Raw genomic sequence first — 18,692 nt, 5'->3', positions numbered from 1 at the left:
GGCGGGTATAGACAGAACCTTTGGGAAGACTGACGGTGAGGAAGAAAATAACCACAGGACAGGAAGAAAGACAGCCTGAGGATGAAGCTGCCTTGCAGGCCACAACAGAGGGTTACACACAGACCCCAGAAGGGCTGAGGAGGCAGCCACACCGTGACAGTGACCTGGTAGGAGGTACCACACACTTGATTCCAAGCAGCCAAGGGACACGAATACGTCAAGAGCAACGGATCCCAAATGGTATTCATTCCCCTTCCCGGGGCAGAGTTCTGGTCGGTGTTTAGACAAGTATCAGGCCACAGTGACCACTTACGGAGCACACACCGTGTGCCATTCATTGTGTTATGCGCTTTACACGCACTGGTTCCTGTAGGCCTCACGGCAATTCTAGGAGGCAGGCGCTACTACCACTTACATCTTACAGATGGGGAAACGGGCTCTGAGAAGTTAATGTCCCCGAAGTCACAAAACCAGTAAGTGGTGGAGCCCAGAATGTGATCAGGTCTGCCTGACCACAGAACATTAAGCCCTGTGCCAAAGGCAAGGGGCGGCTGAAGCGAGGACTGGAAACAAGACATTCCTAAAGAGGCCCGATGCTTCCCCATGCTTACGGTCTTTAAAGTCTTTAAAGGGAGGAACACGACTGGCTCTTCTCTGTCTGCCCTGAGCCCCAGATAAGAGGAAGTGAGCTTATACAGTGTAAAAGGACAGACTTGGGAGAGCCATAGAGAAAAACTTGCCGCAAGTGCAGGTATGGGTCCACAGCAGAGCTGATGGTGGAGGAACCGTGTGTGGAGATGAAGTAGTTTCTCTCCAGGAGGGTTTAGTGTGTCCTGTCCAGAGGGGCTCAGCCATTACACTGGGAATCCAGATAAGCAGACTGTGGCTATGACATTCTCTTCCCTGAGAAGTGGTGTTCTCAACAGAGCACCTATGACCTCTCCAGGAGTGCCTGGATAAGGTTTAAGGGGACTCTGAAACCCTGAAATTGTGTGGAAGACTGTATATGTGTAGGTGTGTATTCACAGATCATCACTGGAGAAGAAGCTTTCAGCAGACTGAGAAGAACCTGCTTCTGCCTTGGAGTCCACGAGAAGGGAGACTCCAGGCACCAAAAATGTTACCAGAATTTGGTGATGGAGAAAGAAAATGGGTGGGACCAGTAAGGACACTGCAAGACCGTCTCTTCCTGAGAGGGTCCTTCTTATCTCTACTTGTGACTCACACTCCCCCCCACCCCCCCCCCCCCCCCCCCCCACTCTATGCCCTACACAGCCACCACCCTGATGGGAACCACCCTCCCCAGGCAGGCCCCACCTGGATCTTTTCTTGGCGACGCTGCTGCTCGGCTATCTTCCTGGCCAAAGCCAGCTTCTTGGCCCGAAGTTCCCTGATGTCATCCTCACCCCCGCTGCCTTCGGCCTCTGAATCTTCCTCAAAGTCTTCAATCACCACGTCCTCCTCCTTTGGGTGGTGGAGCAGACCAGGGGAGAGAGGAGACTGTGAGCCCATGGCCCTTCCCAGCCCCACCCTTCTGTCCTCCTAGCACTCCCAACTCCATGGAAAGAATGGCCTTTCCTTACAAAGGACCCCAAGGTGTGTGCTTCCTTCAACTCAGGCAGAGAGGGAGTCGACAGAAGCTGCCACCTTGCCCTACAGCAACTGCTCCCTTTTGCACTCCAGGCTCTTTCCTCTTGGAGAGTCATATGTCCACAGGAGAAGTGACTCACACACACATATACTTCCATGCTTATACACACAGCTTTCCATTCTCCTTTGCACACACTCACCAAGTCTTGCTTAGAACATATTTTCCTTTTGAAATCACCAAAGGGTAAAACAACAGAGAAAGCTGAACCACTCAATTTAGACCTAATTCCTGCTAATGATCTGATAGGAATCAATTCTGGCCAAGAGCTGTGAGTTAGGCGTGGAAGCTCCCCTGCCCCCGAGATAGCTTCAGGGAGCAGATGCTGTAGCTCAGCAGACCTTGCCCTGGTTTCTTTTTAAGACCACAGCCTGGCGGTGTGGGGGCTGCTGAGCCCCATTACAGGAATTCACATGACATGACCTTGCTCGGCTGCCCTCTCGGGTCTGGGCAGGCTAGGAGATGGCTGGCTAGCTTCAGGAGCCTCCTGCCAGGCTGGTGGAGCCTTCCCCAGGGATGGCCCCTCCCCGCCTGCAGCCTCAGCTCTCAGAAGCCCCCACTCCCCGGGTGGTCCCAGGCTCCATTCCTCACTCTCTCACTTCTGACCTTGGTCAGCAGAGAACATGCAGCTGCCCAAGACAGTGTCCTCTGAGGGACAGCATTAGCATGGGTAACAGGGAGTGATTTAGTAGGAGAAGATTCCTGTGTTTCTAACTAGATGATGATAATAATGACAATGATTATGACAATAACAGCTACCATTTACTGAATGCTTATTGTTGGTCAGGTAACTAGGCTAAGTGTTTTTCACGTATCAACTCATTTAATACTCACGATGGTCTGTGAAATAGGTGTTACTATCATCCCTTCTTTATAAATGAGTACACTGAGGTTTAGAGAGTCAAACAGTTTGCTCAAGGTCAAAGGTAGTAAGTGGCAGATCAGGGATTCAAATTCCAGTGGGACAGACTCCAAAGTATGTGCTCTTACCAACAAGGCTGGGGTCTTGAATCTAGACAGTAAGGCCAGACCAGCCCTGAATGGCTCAGGCTTCCACTAAGCCCACCCGGGACCTGTTCATTAGAGTCTTGCTCTCTCCTCTAACTGTCCATCTCAAGATGATATTCTGAAGGATTCTTTGGGCTGAAAGTGGTTGGTATAGTGTGTGGGTGCATAGGTGGTGCTTTTGTCTTGGGAGCAAAATCTAGGGGCAGGAAGACAGGTGTTTTGGTAGCATCTCTAAGGAATGGGACTCTCTTCTGCTCATGAAGAATGATGCCTGAGGAAACAAAGAATCACCGTCTCCTTCTTCCTCCCCCAACCAGCTTCAGTGATCCAATCTTTCAGTTTAGGGAGAGACGGGGGTCTCAGGATGGGGTTAGAACTGTCACTATCCAAGAAGTCTCAGGGGTCTGGGACGCTGTCCACAGTCACCATGCATCTGACGACCCACAGACTATTCATTTCTGGGAGGCCCAGGCCATGAGGAGGAAGACTCGGTCTACACATTTGCCTCCTTGTTCGTGAGGTTAACCTGGACCAGAGTCAGTGGGACAGGATGGCTAACTAACCTGTTGGGGGAACACTGCCTCTGCCTGCTCTGATCAGAGATCCACAGGGTTATCACGGGGCTTGGAGTAAGCTTGACTGAGGTCAAAAGGGGGTCAGTGAGGCTTGTCTGAGGTTCACTCAGCTCTCACAGCAAACGAGGAAGTGTGGGGTTATGAAATTACAAAGACCAGGGTAAGCAGGGTTTCCCAGGGGCCACTAACATAAAGGAACCCAGGAGGCTCGTGGGAAAAGGAAGAAGTGGGCAGCATGGTGTGGGTCATAACCTTTGTTTGGTCAATAAGCCTTAGAAGGAGAGAGAGAGTGGCACAGCCAAACTCTGGGCCTGGAGAGCTGGTCTGATCCTCCTAAGAGTGGAGGAGGCCCCCCTTGGCATTTACATTGTGCCCTTCTCTCCGGGCCTCACTTGAGGTGAGATTTGGTACCGGATTTGGTACTGTGGGCTCCACCGGCCAGAGGACATCTCTCACAGCAGTCCTGGATGCTGGCCTTGCTTACTTTCCACTGTCTGCCTCAGCCTTGAAGTGTGGGTGAGACAGCTGGCTGAGGCGCTGCCCCACCCATGCTTCCCTGCACAGCACCCAGGGCTTGGGTGGCATGCTCTGTCCCACCTCAAGCCTGGACACCCCGATGGCTTTAGCAACCCACCGCCTCCTCCCATACTGACAGCTCATTCTTTCCCGTTATTCCCTGCCCAGGTTTCATCTGGAGTCTGGAATCATGGGCTCAGCTTTATCCCTGGAACCACCTCTGTCCTGGAAGCTGAGCCCTGTGTCATCAGGGGTGGGGTGGGGTTCTCCAGCTATTCTAATGAAGCCAGTCCAAGACTCTGCTGCTCTGAAGACTCTGAACCAAAGGTGGCCACTCTATCACTGCTTCAGATCACAAACGACAGCTTCCAGCTGACATCTGGCTTCCCTGGCCTGTTGCTGATTTCATCCCTGCACCCCACCCTGCTCCACCAGGCGCTTGAGACTGCTGTGGGCCAAATGACTGTGTTGGCCTACGGGTGACCTGGCCTCTGGCTACAATCACTTCCGTCCCTTCTTGAAGTCCCACGTTCCTTCCCACCTAAGTCTCCTCTGTCTTTAACGCTGCAGAGGAAAAAAGGAGAGTCAACCTTCAGGCATAAGTGAGCTGTGTGTGTGTATACACCCAGACAGAGCTGCCCACACCCAGACAGACAGCAGGGCAGCTGGCAGCGATAGGAAACGCATGCATGTGCCGGCATCACCACACACTCACATTTACTCAGAACCCACAGACTGCAGGGCAGCCGGCGGCAGAGTTCTGTTTCAACTAACACACAAACCCAGCACACACAGACCTGTGACAACAATCCCCCTCAAGAAGACACATACGTGGACAGGAGGGCAACCGGTGGTGGGGCTTAGCAGGGGTGTGTACACGGTCTCGTGCGCACGCGCATACACACACACATATACACATGGTCTGGAGTGAAGCAAGGGCTACAGGAACAACCAAGGGCAAACAAACAAGAGGAGAATTCCTTAATCACATCAGGATGTGCAGGAGGGAGGGAGGGAGCGAGCGAGTGAGCGAGGGAGGGAGAGTAGGCCGGGGGAGGGGGTGATTTTCCACACGGGGCCAGCAATGTCAGCTCTTCCTGTACGTGTGCTGGAGGCTGGAGTTCAGGCCTGTGCTGCGCTGAGCTCCACACATCTATAAACTTGATCCTCAGCCTGAACCCTAACACCCCCCACCCCCAACTCCCTTTCCTAAGCCTCCCGAGCTGCACATTATTAAACTCTTTCTTTCCCTCCCTTCTCCTCCAATGCAACATTAAAAAGAAGCATCTGGAACTCGTAGCAGAGTGAGATGGAGACACTGGGGTGGGACTGGCAGGAAGGGGCACCAGCAGAGTGCACTCTTGAGAAGTTGGCTGGTCACGTCCACATCCATACTGCTGTGAGCGGTTATAAATAACCAGGGTAAGAGCAGCAGCCATGGGCAGAGCAGGGTTGGGGGCGGGGAGGGGAGCCTTCCCTCTGCCACAGCGGGCTCTCCCCGCATAGTACCTCATCTTCCAGTTGTTTTCCCTCTTGGCTTCCCATTTCCTTTCCCATGGTGTCTGGGACGGGTGCCACTGACACATATTTTCCACCCTTGAATGCCAGCAGAGGCTCTTCTTGTCCACAAAGGGCTTCCAGAAAATACTTCAGCACTGTGACCCTTTTGCAGTCGGCTGCAATAACCTACAGGGCGAGAGGGAGAGAAGCAAAACAGCATTTTCTGAAAGGGAAGATGAAGATGACAGGCACTATTTGCTGGCAGAGGGGCACGTGACAAGTGTGTCAAAGTTACCCGACAAGGCTGTGGGGTGAACGAGCGGGAGTCTGAGCGTGTGTGAGACTGTGAAGGAGGGCCAGGGCAAGGGGGTTGAGGTCAAGGTCCTCTGGAGGAAGAGAGCACCACTACCTCTCTTAGGTCATCTCTGGGGGAGCAGACAACCCCACGATCAAGGCCCCTCTGGGCTTTGCCTTTCTTCTACTGAGGTCCTGATATAAAAAAAGAATACACTAGATTCTTCTAAGTTTAGCATTTAATTGATAGAAGGAAGGAGGGAGCACAGAACACTGGCTTTCACAGAATACAGCTTCCTGGTACCCTCACGGCCACTCCATTCTCCTCCCGGCTCCCCTCTCTCTCGGTTCCCAAGAGGAGCCCTTCTAGCCTGAGTGCAAAATGAATGATGAGGGCTTTCTTGGCTGTTTCATTTCAGCTAGATCACTTCAGGCTTCCCCTGACAGGTTCCTGCTCCACCTAAGAGCTTCTCGTGCTCAAGAGACTGGGGCCAGGCAGGAAATTGTTGTCAGGAGAAGGGAGACAGGCAAAGCAGGTAGGGGCTGTTTCACCAAAGCTCTGCTCCTCCAGGGGTCCACGCCATCCTGCTCCCATGTGGCCACATCAGCACATAAGCCAGTGCTGTCAGAGAAACTGGGGCTGATTTAGCTGAAATGAAATTCAATATCTTGAGCAATCGTCAAATTTGTAAGTGTCTCAGAGGAAGTTTCCGTAGTCACTCTGTCTGGGGTCCTTCTCCTGTGAGACCACACAGGTGTGTCCTCACCTGTAAACCCGTCTGCATTGCTGGCACCCTCGCATGCCCTGCTCTTCATCTCTGGCTTCTGGGGTCCTTTCCTCCCTACTGGCAGGGCATGTACCAAGGAAGTGCTTGATCTGGAGCTTGGAAACTGGTGAAGGCCATCACTGCCTCATCAGCACTAACCTTAGCCCCTGGAGAGTGCCCTCCACCATGCTTTCCCATTCCAGACCACGAAAGGGACCTCTACGTCTGTATCACATAGTAAAGTACAAACTTGGAGACTGGCTTTGCTTGTTTGCTCCTTGTTTTACAGGTGCATATGCCCCTCACCTGGACAATAACCCCACTGGTAGCAAAGGGATACATCTTGCACTTTTTGTGCTTCTCTACCAGGGGGTGCTAAGGGCAAGTGGGGCACACAGGAGGCTCGCAGTAAGGACCGACAGGCACAGGGGAACATGAGGCAGGTGTGATCCAAGTCTTCTAGGACACTGTGGAGCTGAGCGCTACTGTGCCAGCTGGCTGGCCAGGGCAAGTGCAGCACGCACCAGTCAGCTGTGACTCCAACTCTGTGACTCTATCCTTTGCTGCCCCTCCCAGCCAAACCTGCTATTCTCCCTGCCTATGAGTGCCCCCTGCTCACCCTCACCAATGGCCCTGGTAGCATTATAGGCCTGAATCTCAGGCTGAGTCTCGACCACCTCCACCTGAGAAGCTGACTTAACAGGTGCTCAGCTACCCAGAGAAAGCTTAGGAAAGGACAGCCATCTTGAACTTGGGGTGCCAGGTCCTGGACTTGGGCCAGGGCAGGTAGCCATAGGTTCTACTGCGTGTGTTTGTTCAAACATGTCATGAGAAAGGCTAGAATACAGAAGCAGGGGCTAAAAAGCATTAAAGAACAGAGCTGCAGTGAGTAATGGCCTGGCAGGCAGCACGCACAGTGGCCTCCCTGCATCCCCAGCCTCTCACTTGCAGAGGAAACTTCTGCATTTCCACAAGACTGCCAGTTTCCTCTCTGTGGTCTAATTTTAACCACCTTGTCGTTACAGTGTGTGTCAGCCACCTGACCCCACTATGACCTCTGACCTTATGCCCCAGCTACTGCTTGCACTATGGAGAATTATGTAATGGGTCCAGGACTTTCCTTTTCAGTGTGAGGCTGCTACCAGTGAATGGAGAGGAGGTGGGGGTTAAGGGGTGAGAGGAAGACAGAGGAAAAGCTTGCCATGGTCCTTGGCATCACCTGGATGGTAAGAAGTATGCCAGGACTCTTGCTGAATATGCAGCAGAAATGTGCCCAGAAGAGCAGAGCATGTCCACGGCTGTGTGTGCCCGCTGATAGGCAGTGAGAAGAGTTCCTGCTGTTTACAGCATGGGCTTGGTGGCATGCTCAAAGGCTCAGGAAGAAAGTGTGATTAGTGGCCAAGAGGGAGAAAGGGCACATTATGGACGTGGGACTCCTGAGATGGGGATTTCCAGGGCACAGCAGGGGGGCCCCAAGGATGCAGACATCCTGAGTCTGCCTGCAGCACATCCTTAGGGGATCACTGGGGATTGTCATTCACACGGACACAAAAGCAAAAAGGCGTGTCGTGTCCCCCCCCACCCCCTTTTTTGATTGTCCCTCTAATGTTTAGAAGGAACAAGGTTTCTTTGGGGATTTTGTCTGCTATGGCCAGTTAGTTCCTTCCCTAGGGCGAGGGCACTCCTGGCTGATTCTCAAGGGTTTCGATCCACTGGGATCTCTGAGATGCCACTAAAAGATCTAAAGAGAATTCTAGGTGTCTGCAGAGAGACAAGCTACCCAGCCTTTTGGAATTGCAAACTCCCTCCTTTGCAACCCAACTAGCAGGGAGGACAGCCAAGGCTGTGCTGTCTCCTTAGGTTTCCAAAGTGAGTGAGAAATGGGCTTCTAGCTATATAGTAGATGGGGGAACTGAGAGAGAAAGTCTAGGGCTTGCCCAGGGGCATAGAGAAACTTCTGTCTCCAGCCTTCTGGCCTATCTGGTAAAGCATTCCACTTTAAGGCCAGAGGAATGAGCCCAGCAGAATGAGGACCACAGTTCTCTTGGTCCTGTAGTTTACAAGAGGCTTATGGGAATATTCTCCCAGACAAAGACTCCAGCACTTGAGTTGGGGAAAAAGTTTAAATGTGGTTAATAAGGGACACCATGATGGAAGAAGCCCTTCGAACCACCCATAAAGAGCCAACTCCAAGATGCTCTCTGGCTGGCCAAGAAGGACTTCCTGGTAGGACAGGGGTTAAAGCTGGGCTCCCTGCTTGGAGAGGAAGGAGTCCAGCTGAAGTCTATGACATAATCCTCACAACAGCTCTGTTCATGAGTACATTTTTCCGTTCTATATCAATGAAAAACACAGAATGTAAGCGGCCTGTACATTGCAGCTCTGGGCAAACAACAGAGCTGGGCAGGGGAGGCCTCCGTCATGGGCTGTTAACAGGCTAGAGGTAAGTAAAAGGGCTGCTGGCCAGGGACTACCCCAGGGAACCTGGGACCCAGCACCTTCTCAGTAGCAGTTCTGGCCCTTCTGGAGGGAGACTCACTGTGTAGGAGATTACCAGGAACTCCAACACTGATGGACAAAGTGTCTTACACAAATCACTCTAGTCAGCTTTGAAAAGAAAACTGGGGTTTTAGGTCAGGGAAGAGCTAAAAGAAAGGCGCCCAGAGAAAGCCCCTTTCCGTTCCCCTGAAAACCATCTGAGGCAGCGTGCCCCACCAGTGGGAACTGAAACCTCTAGCTTCAGGGCTCCGGTTATCACTGGATCAGGTCCACACGCAAAGAACCAAGCAGAAAGGAGGACTGAAAGCAAGATGTGGCAAGGCCACACAGGAGTCTGTCCTGTCACAGACTCAGTTCCTTAGAGGTATAATGAGAGCATGCATGGGGTAAGTGGAGCTTGGAGCTATGTGGAAAGTTAGGTCTTGTGGAAAGCAGGAAGAAACCTCTAGGTCAAGAGAGAAGAGGGAAGGCAGACCGAGCTACTGGTCTGGGGTACCTTAGGTGGGGTTGATAAGCAAGGAATGGAGTGTTCTACAGCCACTTGGCAGGAGACAAGCCCGGCCTGGGCAGAGATGCCCTGGAAGGAACAGAAAAAGAGATCTGTCTTATGGACTGTGGGGGAGGGCGACAGACAGAGAAAAGGAACTGAGCACCAGGTACCACAGACTGATTGATGTCCTCTGAGTTGCAAGACTCAACACCTCAGAGCTGCCACAGAGAAGGGAGAACACTCCTCCCTTCCCTGCGCCCGTGTAGCCAAGCGAGCTCTGAGAACCAGGCCTCTGGATTCAAGTTCTAGGGAATGAGGCACTCACTCCATCTTTATTGGGGTCCCTGTTATCTCCAAACGGCCCTCTTGGAAGGCACAAGCACAACAGGGGCTGGTTTGATTTTGTAGTTTCTTTTTTCTGAACTCTTGGTTTGGGGGAACCAGAATTTAAACCTGTACTATCAGCCAGTTCTATTTTTTTCTGGTCTTAAAAAGTCCTGCTTGCTACTGCTCCTCTGGTTAAAGAGAAAAAATCACATGGGTTTTCCTCTACAAACTGAAGTTTACAGGTTGTTTTTCTTGTTTCTCTAAATGGAGCCAATTATTCTCACATTTGTTGAAACCTTCAATCAAATTTTATAGCTTGTTAATTTTACAGAATGTCCTTAGAGCAAATAAGATGCAGACAGAAAGTGAAGTCTTGCGGAGATTATTAAGAAAGCTTAAAATAGCCTGCAAATCCACCACCAAGGCTGGTGAATATAGGCTGTTTGGCTGGCTTCTGAGGTCAATTAGCAATGGGTTAATTATCATCTTTAATAAGCCAAGCCTACAGATTGGCTACAAGAAGCTAAAGTCAGACTAAAGCGTTTTCACAAACTGGGAACCTCTGGTTATTCACGACTCACCCTCACAGGAGACTACAGGGTGGGAAGGACAATTCTGTAGTGGCCAAGGGTGGGTCAGCCTACAAAGAGGCCTGCCAATGAAAGTTCAGACACAGGGAATCCTCTGGAGCTGGGAGGACAGAGGAAGTGGTTCATTCACATTCCTAGAGGGAGGGGTTTCCAGGCAGGGAGCGGACTCCAGAGGCAGGAGGGAGCTGGCCATAAGGATGCACATTCACTCTGAAGACACAGGGAGTAGCTTACGATGGGGAGACAGACATTCACAGCCTACCTGAATCAGAGTGAATTGGTACTGGACTATGAGAGATGGTGGCGGGTCAGAGGGGAAAGAAAGGAAGAACCTGTGCAGGTGCTGAATGACAAAGGGGGCAGAGGGAGAAGAGGCACGGGTCCCTGTGCTAGACATATAACCTGAAAAGCCCTGGGCACACTGTCAAGGGAGTCACTCAGCACTTCACCATTTCCCTATCCCTGCTGCAGCGGGGCCCCATTTCTATGCAACGCAGCTAAATGCAGGCCTCTCCTGCAGTCACTTTCGATCCCAATGTCCAGACCCAGCACTCCTTAGTCCTATATAGTTAGTCTGTGTTAGTTGAGAGGTCAATGAATCACAAAATGAGATGTTAACATCGTCGACCAGCCCACAGCAGTCACCCCATTCCACATGTCTGGTCCCAACAGCTGTGTTTTTTTCACAGTGGAGGCAACGGGGGGCGCTACCCATCAACTGACAACACGCAGATGCCTGTTCAGAGTGGTATGGCAGCCGCTCGCCACACCCACCTCTACTGTGTGTGTGTGTGTGCACGTGCGTGCACTTGCACCCCTGCACTGCCCTGAAGTCTCCTAGAGAGGGATGGGTGGGAACTGGAAAATGGTTAGGTAGAAGAGTTCAGGGACAGGGAAGAGGCTACCCTAATAAACAGTCTTACTGTATATTCCAAAAGGTGCAGATACCTGGCTACTGGGAGGCAGATTATGTTCACCCTGGAGGGAGAGTCGAGGGAACAGAATTGTGGAGCATACCCTGGCACTGAGAAGGTAAGCACAGTAGAAACAATGGGTCCATTCTGGAAAGAGGCAAGTTGAGGCAATAAACGGGGTTGATCAAGAGCCTGGGCTTCACAGTCAGAGAGACTTGAGAGACTTGTCTTAACTACGACTTCCTAGCTGTGTGTCTACAGACAAGTTACTTAGCATCTCTGAGCCTCTGTTTGCTCAAGTTGTTCTGAGGTTTAAAAGAGATAATGTGGGGCGCCTGGGTGGCGCAGTCGGTTAAGCGTCCGACTTCAGCCAGGTCACGATCTCGCGGTCCATGAGTTCGAGCCCCGCATCAGGCTCTGGGCTGATGGCTCAGAGCCTGGAGCCTGTTTCCGATTCTGTGTCTCCCTCTCTCTCTGCCCCTCCCCCGTTCATGCTCTGTCTCTCTCTGTCCCAAAAATAAATAAAAAACGTTTAAAAAAATTAAAAAAATAAAAATAAAAGAGATAATGCATTATCAAACATTCAGCAAGGTGCCCGGGCCAAGTGCTCAATTAATGAATGGCTGTTCTTTTTTCTTCTTCCTTGCTGCCTCACTCTGCTCAGACATGCGTGGAAGCCAGACTCAGAGGTAATGAAGAAGGAAACATGGGGCTGGCACTCCTCTGGAATGTTCACCTGGCTGTTGAAGCTGCTGGAATATCTTACTCAGAACTAAGGTGCTGGATCCAGGCTGCTGGGTAGGCCACTTGGTGGAAGCAAGGCCTGGCCTCTCTCTAGCTGTCCCTCCTCCTAATCTCCACAGAGATTCTTAGGCCTAACCATAGACACGCATTCTGTGGGACTCTAGAGAGGCCTCAAGGACCTGGGCTTTAGGATAAACAAGCCATTAATGCACACAACAGAACTAAAATCCTGTACTGAATATCAAGATTGCCTTGTCCATCTAGCTACTTCATACTGGGGTTGTGTGGTGGCTTTGTCTTTTTAGCACTATCCTCCTTAAATGAGACCCAGCTGGATCCTTGCTCCAGGTTCCTCAATACAAAAGAAATGATGAGAAAATCCCCAATGTGGCATTTTCTACCCACCTGAATTTCCTGAGCTTGGCATTCTGAACAAAGCCAGAGAGAGGAGTCTGGATTTTCCTGTGTAAAGTACAGCTTGCTCTTCTCGAACGGTTCCCTCGTGGAAAGAAACTATTCTTTTCTAGAGCTCTGAGCTCCGGCTGTACGAGCAAGGTGCATTCTCAACATGAGCCCGTTGCAGAGAGCAAACTATAGGCAGCAGTAGCTTGGGCTGCAGTCCAATCCGCTTCCCCTGCAGAGTGCTCTGAGAGCAGCCACCCACATCGGCAGGAGTCAGGGGCGGATACTGGCACTGCCAACACAAGCCTTTCAGGTCTGGCTGGCTTCAGCTGGTCTGAAACCTGGAACACAGGCGCTGGGGCCCTCACTTACTGAACCAGCAGGGGAGGCTACAAGCTCAGCCCCTGGGGATGAAAGTCCTCATGTCTGTCTCAGTCTGCAAATACCCGCATGCAGTCTGTTTCTACATTGCCAGTTAGTTCTGGGCTAGGAGCACTTATCTTGGGCTCCAGTTACGCTGAGCTACATTCTTATTTGCTTCCAGATGGCCAGGATCAGGAGACCACCCTTTAGGTTTGTGTTCAGGTTCCTTCACCAAATTTGTTCCTAGTTTTATTTTACGTGTGTGGGGGAGAATACCCTCTCTGAGATATCTGCAGCATTCGACACACTTAGTCAACAGTCAATTCAACAAATATTTTCTAAATGCCTACTGTGTGCATTAGGCACTGTTCCAGGCCCTGAGGATTCAGTAGAAAACAAAGTCCCCGGTGGCTCCAGTGGGTGGCGGGTCACATTCAGATCAGGTATATGGAAGACTCTCTGCCTCTGTCCTAAGAGAGAAATCCGTCACCCTGGCCTTATGACCTGCAGCACGCAGGGTGGCAGAATCCTCATTCCTCTTCCCTCAAGGAGGAGGAAGACACAGCCCCAGGAGACCTGGCACAGCGCTCCTTTATCCCTTTTAGGTGACGGGTCCTCAGGAAGTCAGGATGGAGAATTAATTCCCTCGGGCTCAGCCTCACTACTAGATGAAATCCCGATCTCTCTTAACGCTTTCCCTGACTTGTCTGAGCCCTCTGGCACCCACCGTCCCCTCCCCACTGTGTATCACCACTCTCCCTTCTTGCTATTATTCCCTAATCCTCAATTCAAGGCCCCAGGCAACCCTGTTTGATATCCCCCCACATGCTGTTGGCTCCCTTTTGCACCTCTGAGGCTTTGCTGTTATTCAATCAGTTCATTCCCTCGTCTTCCTTTATGTTTGATACAAAGTCTTTCTTAAGAAGTCTTACTCAATGTGCCAGCCCACCGCCCACAAATTTTTCCTAAGGCTCTACTATGTGTTAGACATTTTGGGCACATAAGGGAGAACAAGGCAGACGCCATCCTTGACCTCACAGAACTTTCAACTAGAGAGCGATTCCACAGCAACCTATGCTAACTCTCCCAAGTCCACAGGTGGTCCCTTCAGCACCTGTAGCCTAGGCCAACACTTCATTCACCTTCTCTGACCTCACTAGCAGCCCTCAGCATGTGTACTGCTTCCACGAAGAGTCGCCTGTCCTTCAGAGCCACGCTGCCACAACCGGAACCTCCTCCATATCATCTCCCAGTGATCCAACCCTTTCCTGAATATTTCAAGTGGGGAGGATTCAAGACTGTGGATTTAAAACCACCAAATGCTTAAGAAACGTGGGAGTAATTCTTATTGTTACCTACTTAATGGATTTCTTTGTTTTTCCTGTTATCTTCCAGTATTGACCACGCTGTATGAGAGGTCTGTTACTATTTTGACTCTACAAGGGGGTTCATTTTCTACCAGGGAGCCCATTCCATTTTTTGACTTTTCTAATTGGTAGAAACGTCTATCTCTTAAGCCCAAATTTGCCTCCTGGTGCTTCTAATTCTGTTCCCGGGGGCCACATAAAAACCCCCAAATTCTGCTTCTACCTGACTGGCCTCGGATGGTTTGAAGTCGATTGTATTATACCCTCCCTAGGCTGAACAGCCCCACTTCCTTCAACTGCTCTTCACTTCAATTGTCTCAACATCCTGCTTATTCTTTCACCAAGACTTTCACTGAGACTAATGTGTCTCTGAGAGCGAGTGCCCACGTGTGAGCCGGCAGCTGAGAACAGACGGAACATCTCCTCCTTGTTCCATTCTGGATACCTCCGTCCTATGAATTGAGGTCAAAACTGTACTGGTTTTCTTGTTCACCACCTTGTACTAAGGACACATTGTGTCCAAATCCCCAAAGTGTTTCCACATAAATGGCTAAATAATCTCTCCCCCCACTAAGTGCAAGCCCTCCACTGTTCCCTTTTAAACATTCCTTCACTGAGGCCTCCCCATGTTATAAAAAAAACCCCGTTTACTTACGATTGTGCTGCGTGCTACTTGCTATGTGCAGCTGACTTTTTGGATAAGGTAGGATTCTACCTTTATTCCTAGTTGATTTCATCTTGTTATTTACTTCTTTCATTGTAACCTATCAAGTTTTATTTGGATCCTACATTTGTCACCTGAGAATGTGTTCCCTCTCAAATTCATGACATCTACGAATCTGATCTGTTGATTTGTTAATGCTTCTCAGTATCTTTCTCCCATCAGTCTGTCCTGTTTTCTCCCCTAAGTAAGATTCTTGAAGGTAGGCACCATAATTTGTATACACACACACACACACACACCTATTTAAAGAAAAATCTATCTGTAGCATCTAACACACACTGAGTACGTGGATAGTGTGGATGACATGATCACAGAGGGGAGACAGCCACACTGTACAGTATGTGAATCATACTCTGTGTTGTGCAACACAGACACCTTGGATAAACTCAGAGATGCTACTCTCTGCTTTGGATAGTGCTCCCCGTGGAGGTTTGGGCTCAATAAAACACAGGTACTCTCTTTTGACAGGTTGCCTACTGAGTTTTGGGTTTGAAATAAGATACCACAACAAGCCAAGCTCTGGGCACGTTTTGCCTTGTCTTAACTAGAGGCTGTTGCCCCTGGACAGGGTATAACACACCTCAGCAAGGGGTAAGACCTAAGTTCTTCAAAGCACCAGTGTGGTGCTCTGAGAAAAAAACTGCAGCCATATCTCAAGAATCCTCATGGCATATTAAAAATATGGCACACAGAAATTCTGAGATTAGGGCTGAGGTAGAAAGCCACTTTAAGTTGTATTTTCAGATTCTACACCCAGAGTCCTGAATCTTACACGTGGCCCATGCCTCAAGCTTGGCTAACTAAAGCTGACTAACTAAAGTCCATCCATAGTTTGAGATAAGGTGTAAGTAAGGTAAATGTCTGGGATGCAGAAGAAATTCAATAAATATCAGTTCCCTTTTCTATACCTCTAAACACTAAAAAGCATTTTTTTTTTGAGAGACAGAGAGAAAGAGAGTGCAAGTGAGTGAGGGTCAGAGAGAGAGAGGGAAAGTGAGAGAAAGAGGGAGAAGCGGGGCTCACCCGAAGCAGGGCTAGAGCTCACTTGATGTGAGACTCAAACTCATGAACTGTGAGATCATGACCTGAGGTGGTCAGACCCTTAATCAACTGAGCCACCTAGGCACCCAACACTAAAAGCATTTTTAAAAACCACCTGCATCTTGGGCGCCTGGGTGGCTCAGTCGGTTAAGGGCCTGACTAGCTCAGGTCATGATCCTGCAGTTTGTGGGTTCGAGCCCTGTGTTGGGCTCTGTGCTGATAGCCCAGAGCCTGGAACGTGCTTCAGATCCTATGTCTCCCTCTCTCTGCCCCTCCCCAGCTCTTGCTCTCTCTCTCAAAAATAAACATTAAAAAAAAAACAAAAAACAAAAAACAAAACAACCACCCACATCAAAATCACATAGTGAGTCTGTTAAAAATGCATACTCCTGGATTCCACTAGGCACTAACTTAGTGTTTCTAGGGATAGGGGCTTGGAATGTGTACTCTAAATAAGCGAACACTGAAGTTTGAGAGTCAGTGCTTTAAAGGGTGGAAGACTACAGGAAGTCCCCATGGACCGTGAGATCATGACCTGAGCCAGAGTCGAGTTGGATGCTTAACTGACTGAGCCTCCAGGTGCCCCGGAAGCAGTTGTTGTTGTTGTTATTGTTATTATTTAAAGGTTCTACTTTCAAGTAATCTCTACACTCACAACCCCAGGATCAAGAGCTGCATGCTCCTCCGACTGAGCCAGCCAGGTGACTCTGAAGCAGCTACTATTACATTCAGGTACCGATTATAGAGAAGAAGAAACTGAAACTTGAGTAAATTAAATGAGATGTGAAGCCAGATGAAAGGAGTTCCTAGCCTTATGTTCATGCCACCTCACCAGAGCCACTTCCCGGGACAGCTTTATGCCACAGGGCTTTAGCCATAACAACAAAATCCGCTGCGTGCTTCCTTCACCGTGACAGCTACAGCTAACGCTTAGTGAACGGCTGCTACATGCCAGGCACCGTGCCAGATACGGTCCATACACAACTCCTCTAATCCCCACGGCCCCATGAAGCAGGTGCTGTCATCATCTCAATTTTACAGACGAGGAAACCAAAGCACAGAGAAGTAACTTGCTCAAGGCTATACAACTAGTAAATGGAGGAGCTAAAATGTGCCTCTGCTCTTTTTTTGTAATCAAGGTTTTAATTTTAACTACCCTATAGTTAACACACAGTGTTACATTAGTTTAGGTGTATAGTACAGTAATTCAACAATACCGTGTATGTTATTCAGGGCTCCTCATGGTAAGTGTACTCTTTAATCCCCATCCCCTATTTGCTCTGCACCCACCCGTGTGCCTCTGCTCGTAACCAGTGTTCCAACTGCCCGCAGCTCTCCATGAACCCAGAAGGTTTACCTGTGCTTCAGGCAGAGATTCTCACAATCCCCGCAAGGGGAAAAGTCTGATTTCGTACAGAAACTCAAAGCGGGCAGTCTCTTGACGCTCACTGCTTGAAGACTGACTTCCTTTGGGTGAGGCACTCTTCCCACAGGCGGCTGACATGGCATGAGTCTGGGGAGAGCAGGGTCTAGAGGAAAGTTCACTTCATGCTTTCCTAACTCATGTGATCTTGGCTAACTTACTGAACCTTGTTTGCAAAATGCAGATGATTCTGAAGGTCTCTTTCCATTCTTAAACGTTTCTATGATTCTGGGCAGTCATCTTGGAAAGGAGGAGAGGAAAGACAGTTCTGCCACTGACCTTGATGCTGGAGTTCAGCTCTGTCACAGGGGTCAGTGCCAAGAGTTGGGCTTGGCCTTCTCAGAAGGGCTGAAGCTTCAGAATCTGAACTAACAGCGAGAGGCTAGAGACAACTCATGATGGAAAAAGGTGGTATCGGCTCTTCTCATATGATAAGCCACTCAGGAAGACTTGGAGGGTTTTATGGAATCATTAGCACAGAGCTCCCCTCTGGCCACAGAGCAGAGGAAGAAACAGCAGACCAGTTTATAAAGCTCCAGAGCGGAAAATTTCTGTTGGTGTCCAAACTAAGTTTTTGGCTTTCTGTGAAGTTTGGAAAGACTCATACTGATGTTTTAATCACCTGTTTAGTGTTCTGAAGACTCTTGTCGGCGGCCTCACTGAGCTTTTGCTCCAGCAGGCAGTGGGGAGCTGCTGGCTCACACACCGTCATCTTTTTGTGAGCCATTTCTTTCCCATGGCCATCTCCGACACCCTGTAGCTCTCTCCAGGCCACTTGGAGGGTATGAGCCAAAACTACGAGCCTCCCCACGGGAGGCGGAGGGCAAGCTTTCTGGCTAACTTTTCACCAGATCCAAAGTCAAGAAGGGCCCTTTAAGAAAAGTCAAGGGGCAAAGAGGTAAGAAGTGGTCTCTGGAGATCAGAATACAAACTCGGGGTAGGGCACATTCTAGAAGCAAAAAACTCATGAGCATGCAAGAAACCCATCAGGGAGGTTCAGGGTAGCAACATGTAGAACAAGTCAGCATTTTACTTCCTCCGCAATTTTCACTGCCCACAGCTTCCCAGTGGCTGAAATATCCCATTGTACTGGGAAAGCTGTGGTGGAGATGAACTGGTAACTGCTGGTTGCCAGGCATTATGTTACTTCATTTGACTATCACAGTAATCCTTTGAGACAGAAAGAGGAAGAGGAAACTGAAGCTCAGAGGAAACGAACATCTAGTAAGTGGTGAAGCTGGGATTTGAACCCAGATTCGTGTTATTCCAAAGTCTGTGTTCATTATACTTTGTAGCCTCTTAGAAGGAAATGGTACTTTTGGGGAAGAGGACTTAAGTTCAAGTCCTTTTCACTAAGGGATGCCTCCCACCCCCAGCCCCGCTCAGCAGCAACCCAAAGGCCCAACCCCAGGACAAAATAAACAGTTCTGATGAGGCTGCGTTCAGATGAACACAAACCAAATGGATGCTTGGCTAAGCCATAGGCAAGAATAAAGGTAA

At 49.8% G+C, this 18,692-nt stretch overlaps 1 protein-coding gene across 2 annotated transcripts in view; it reads right to left on the bottom strand.

Moving 5' to 3' along the window:
* SMG6 (SMG6 nonsense mediated mRNA decay factor) overlaps positions 1-18,692 on the bottom strand; it is a 228,616-nt gene that overhangs the window by 17,195 nt on the left and 192,729 nt on the right. For both annotated transcript variants that reach the window (XM_043583439.1, XM_043583440.1), the window contains exons 14-15: positions 5,257-5,433; positions 1,318-1,464 (exon numbers count right to left, since the gene is read on the bottom strand). In XM_043583439.1, the coding sequence (XP_043439374.1) occupies positions 1,318-1,464; positions 5,257-5,433 (324 nt within the window). The remainder of the gene's footprint in view (positions 1-1,317; positions 1,465-5,256; positions 5,434-18,692) is intronic.

This window comes from Prionailurus bengalensis, chromosome E1 (genome assembly GCF_016509475.1).
Source record: "Prionailurus bengalensis isolate Pbe53 chromosome E1, Fcat_Pben_1.1_paternal_pri, whole genome shotgun sequence".
In the NCBI taxonomy this organism is placed as follows: domain Eukaryota; kingdom Metazoa; phylum Chordata; class Mammalia; order Carnivora; family Felidae; genus Prionailurus; species Prionailurus bengalensis.
Note: the sequence above shows the minus strand (reverse complement) of the source record. Positions and strands in the feature narration are given on the sequence as shown.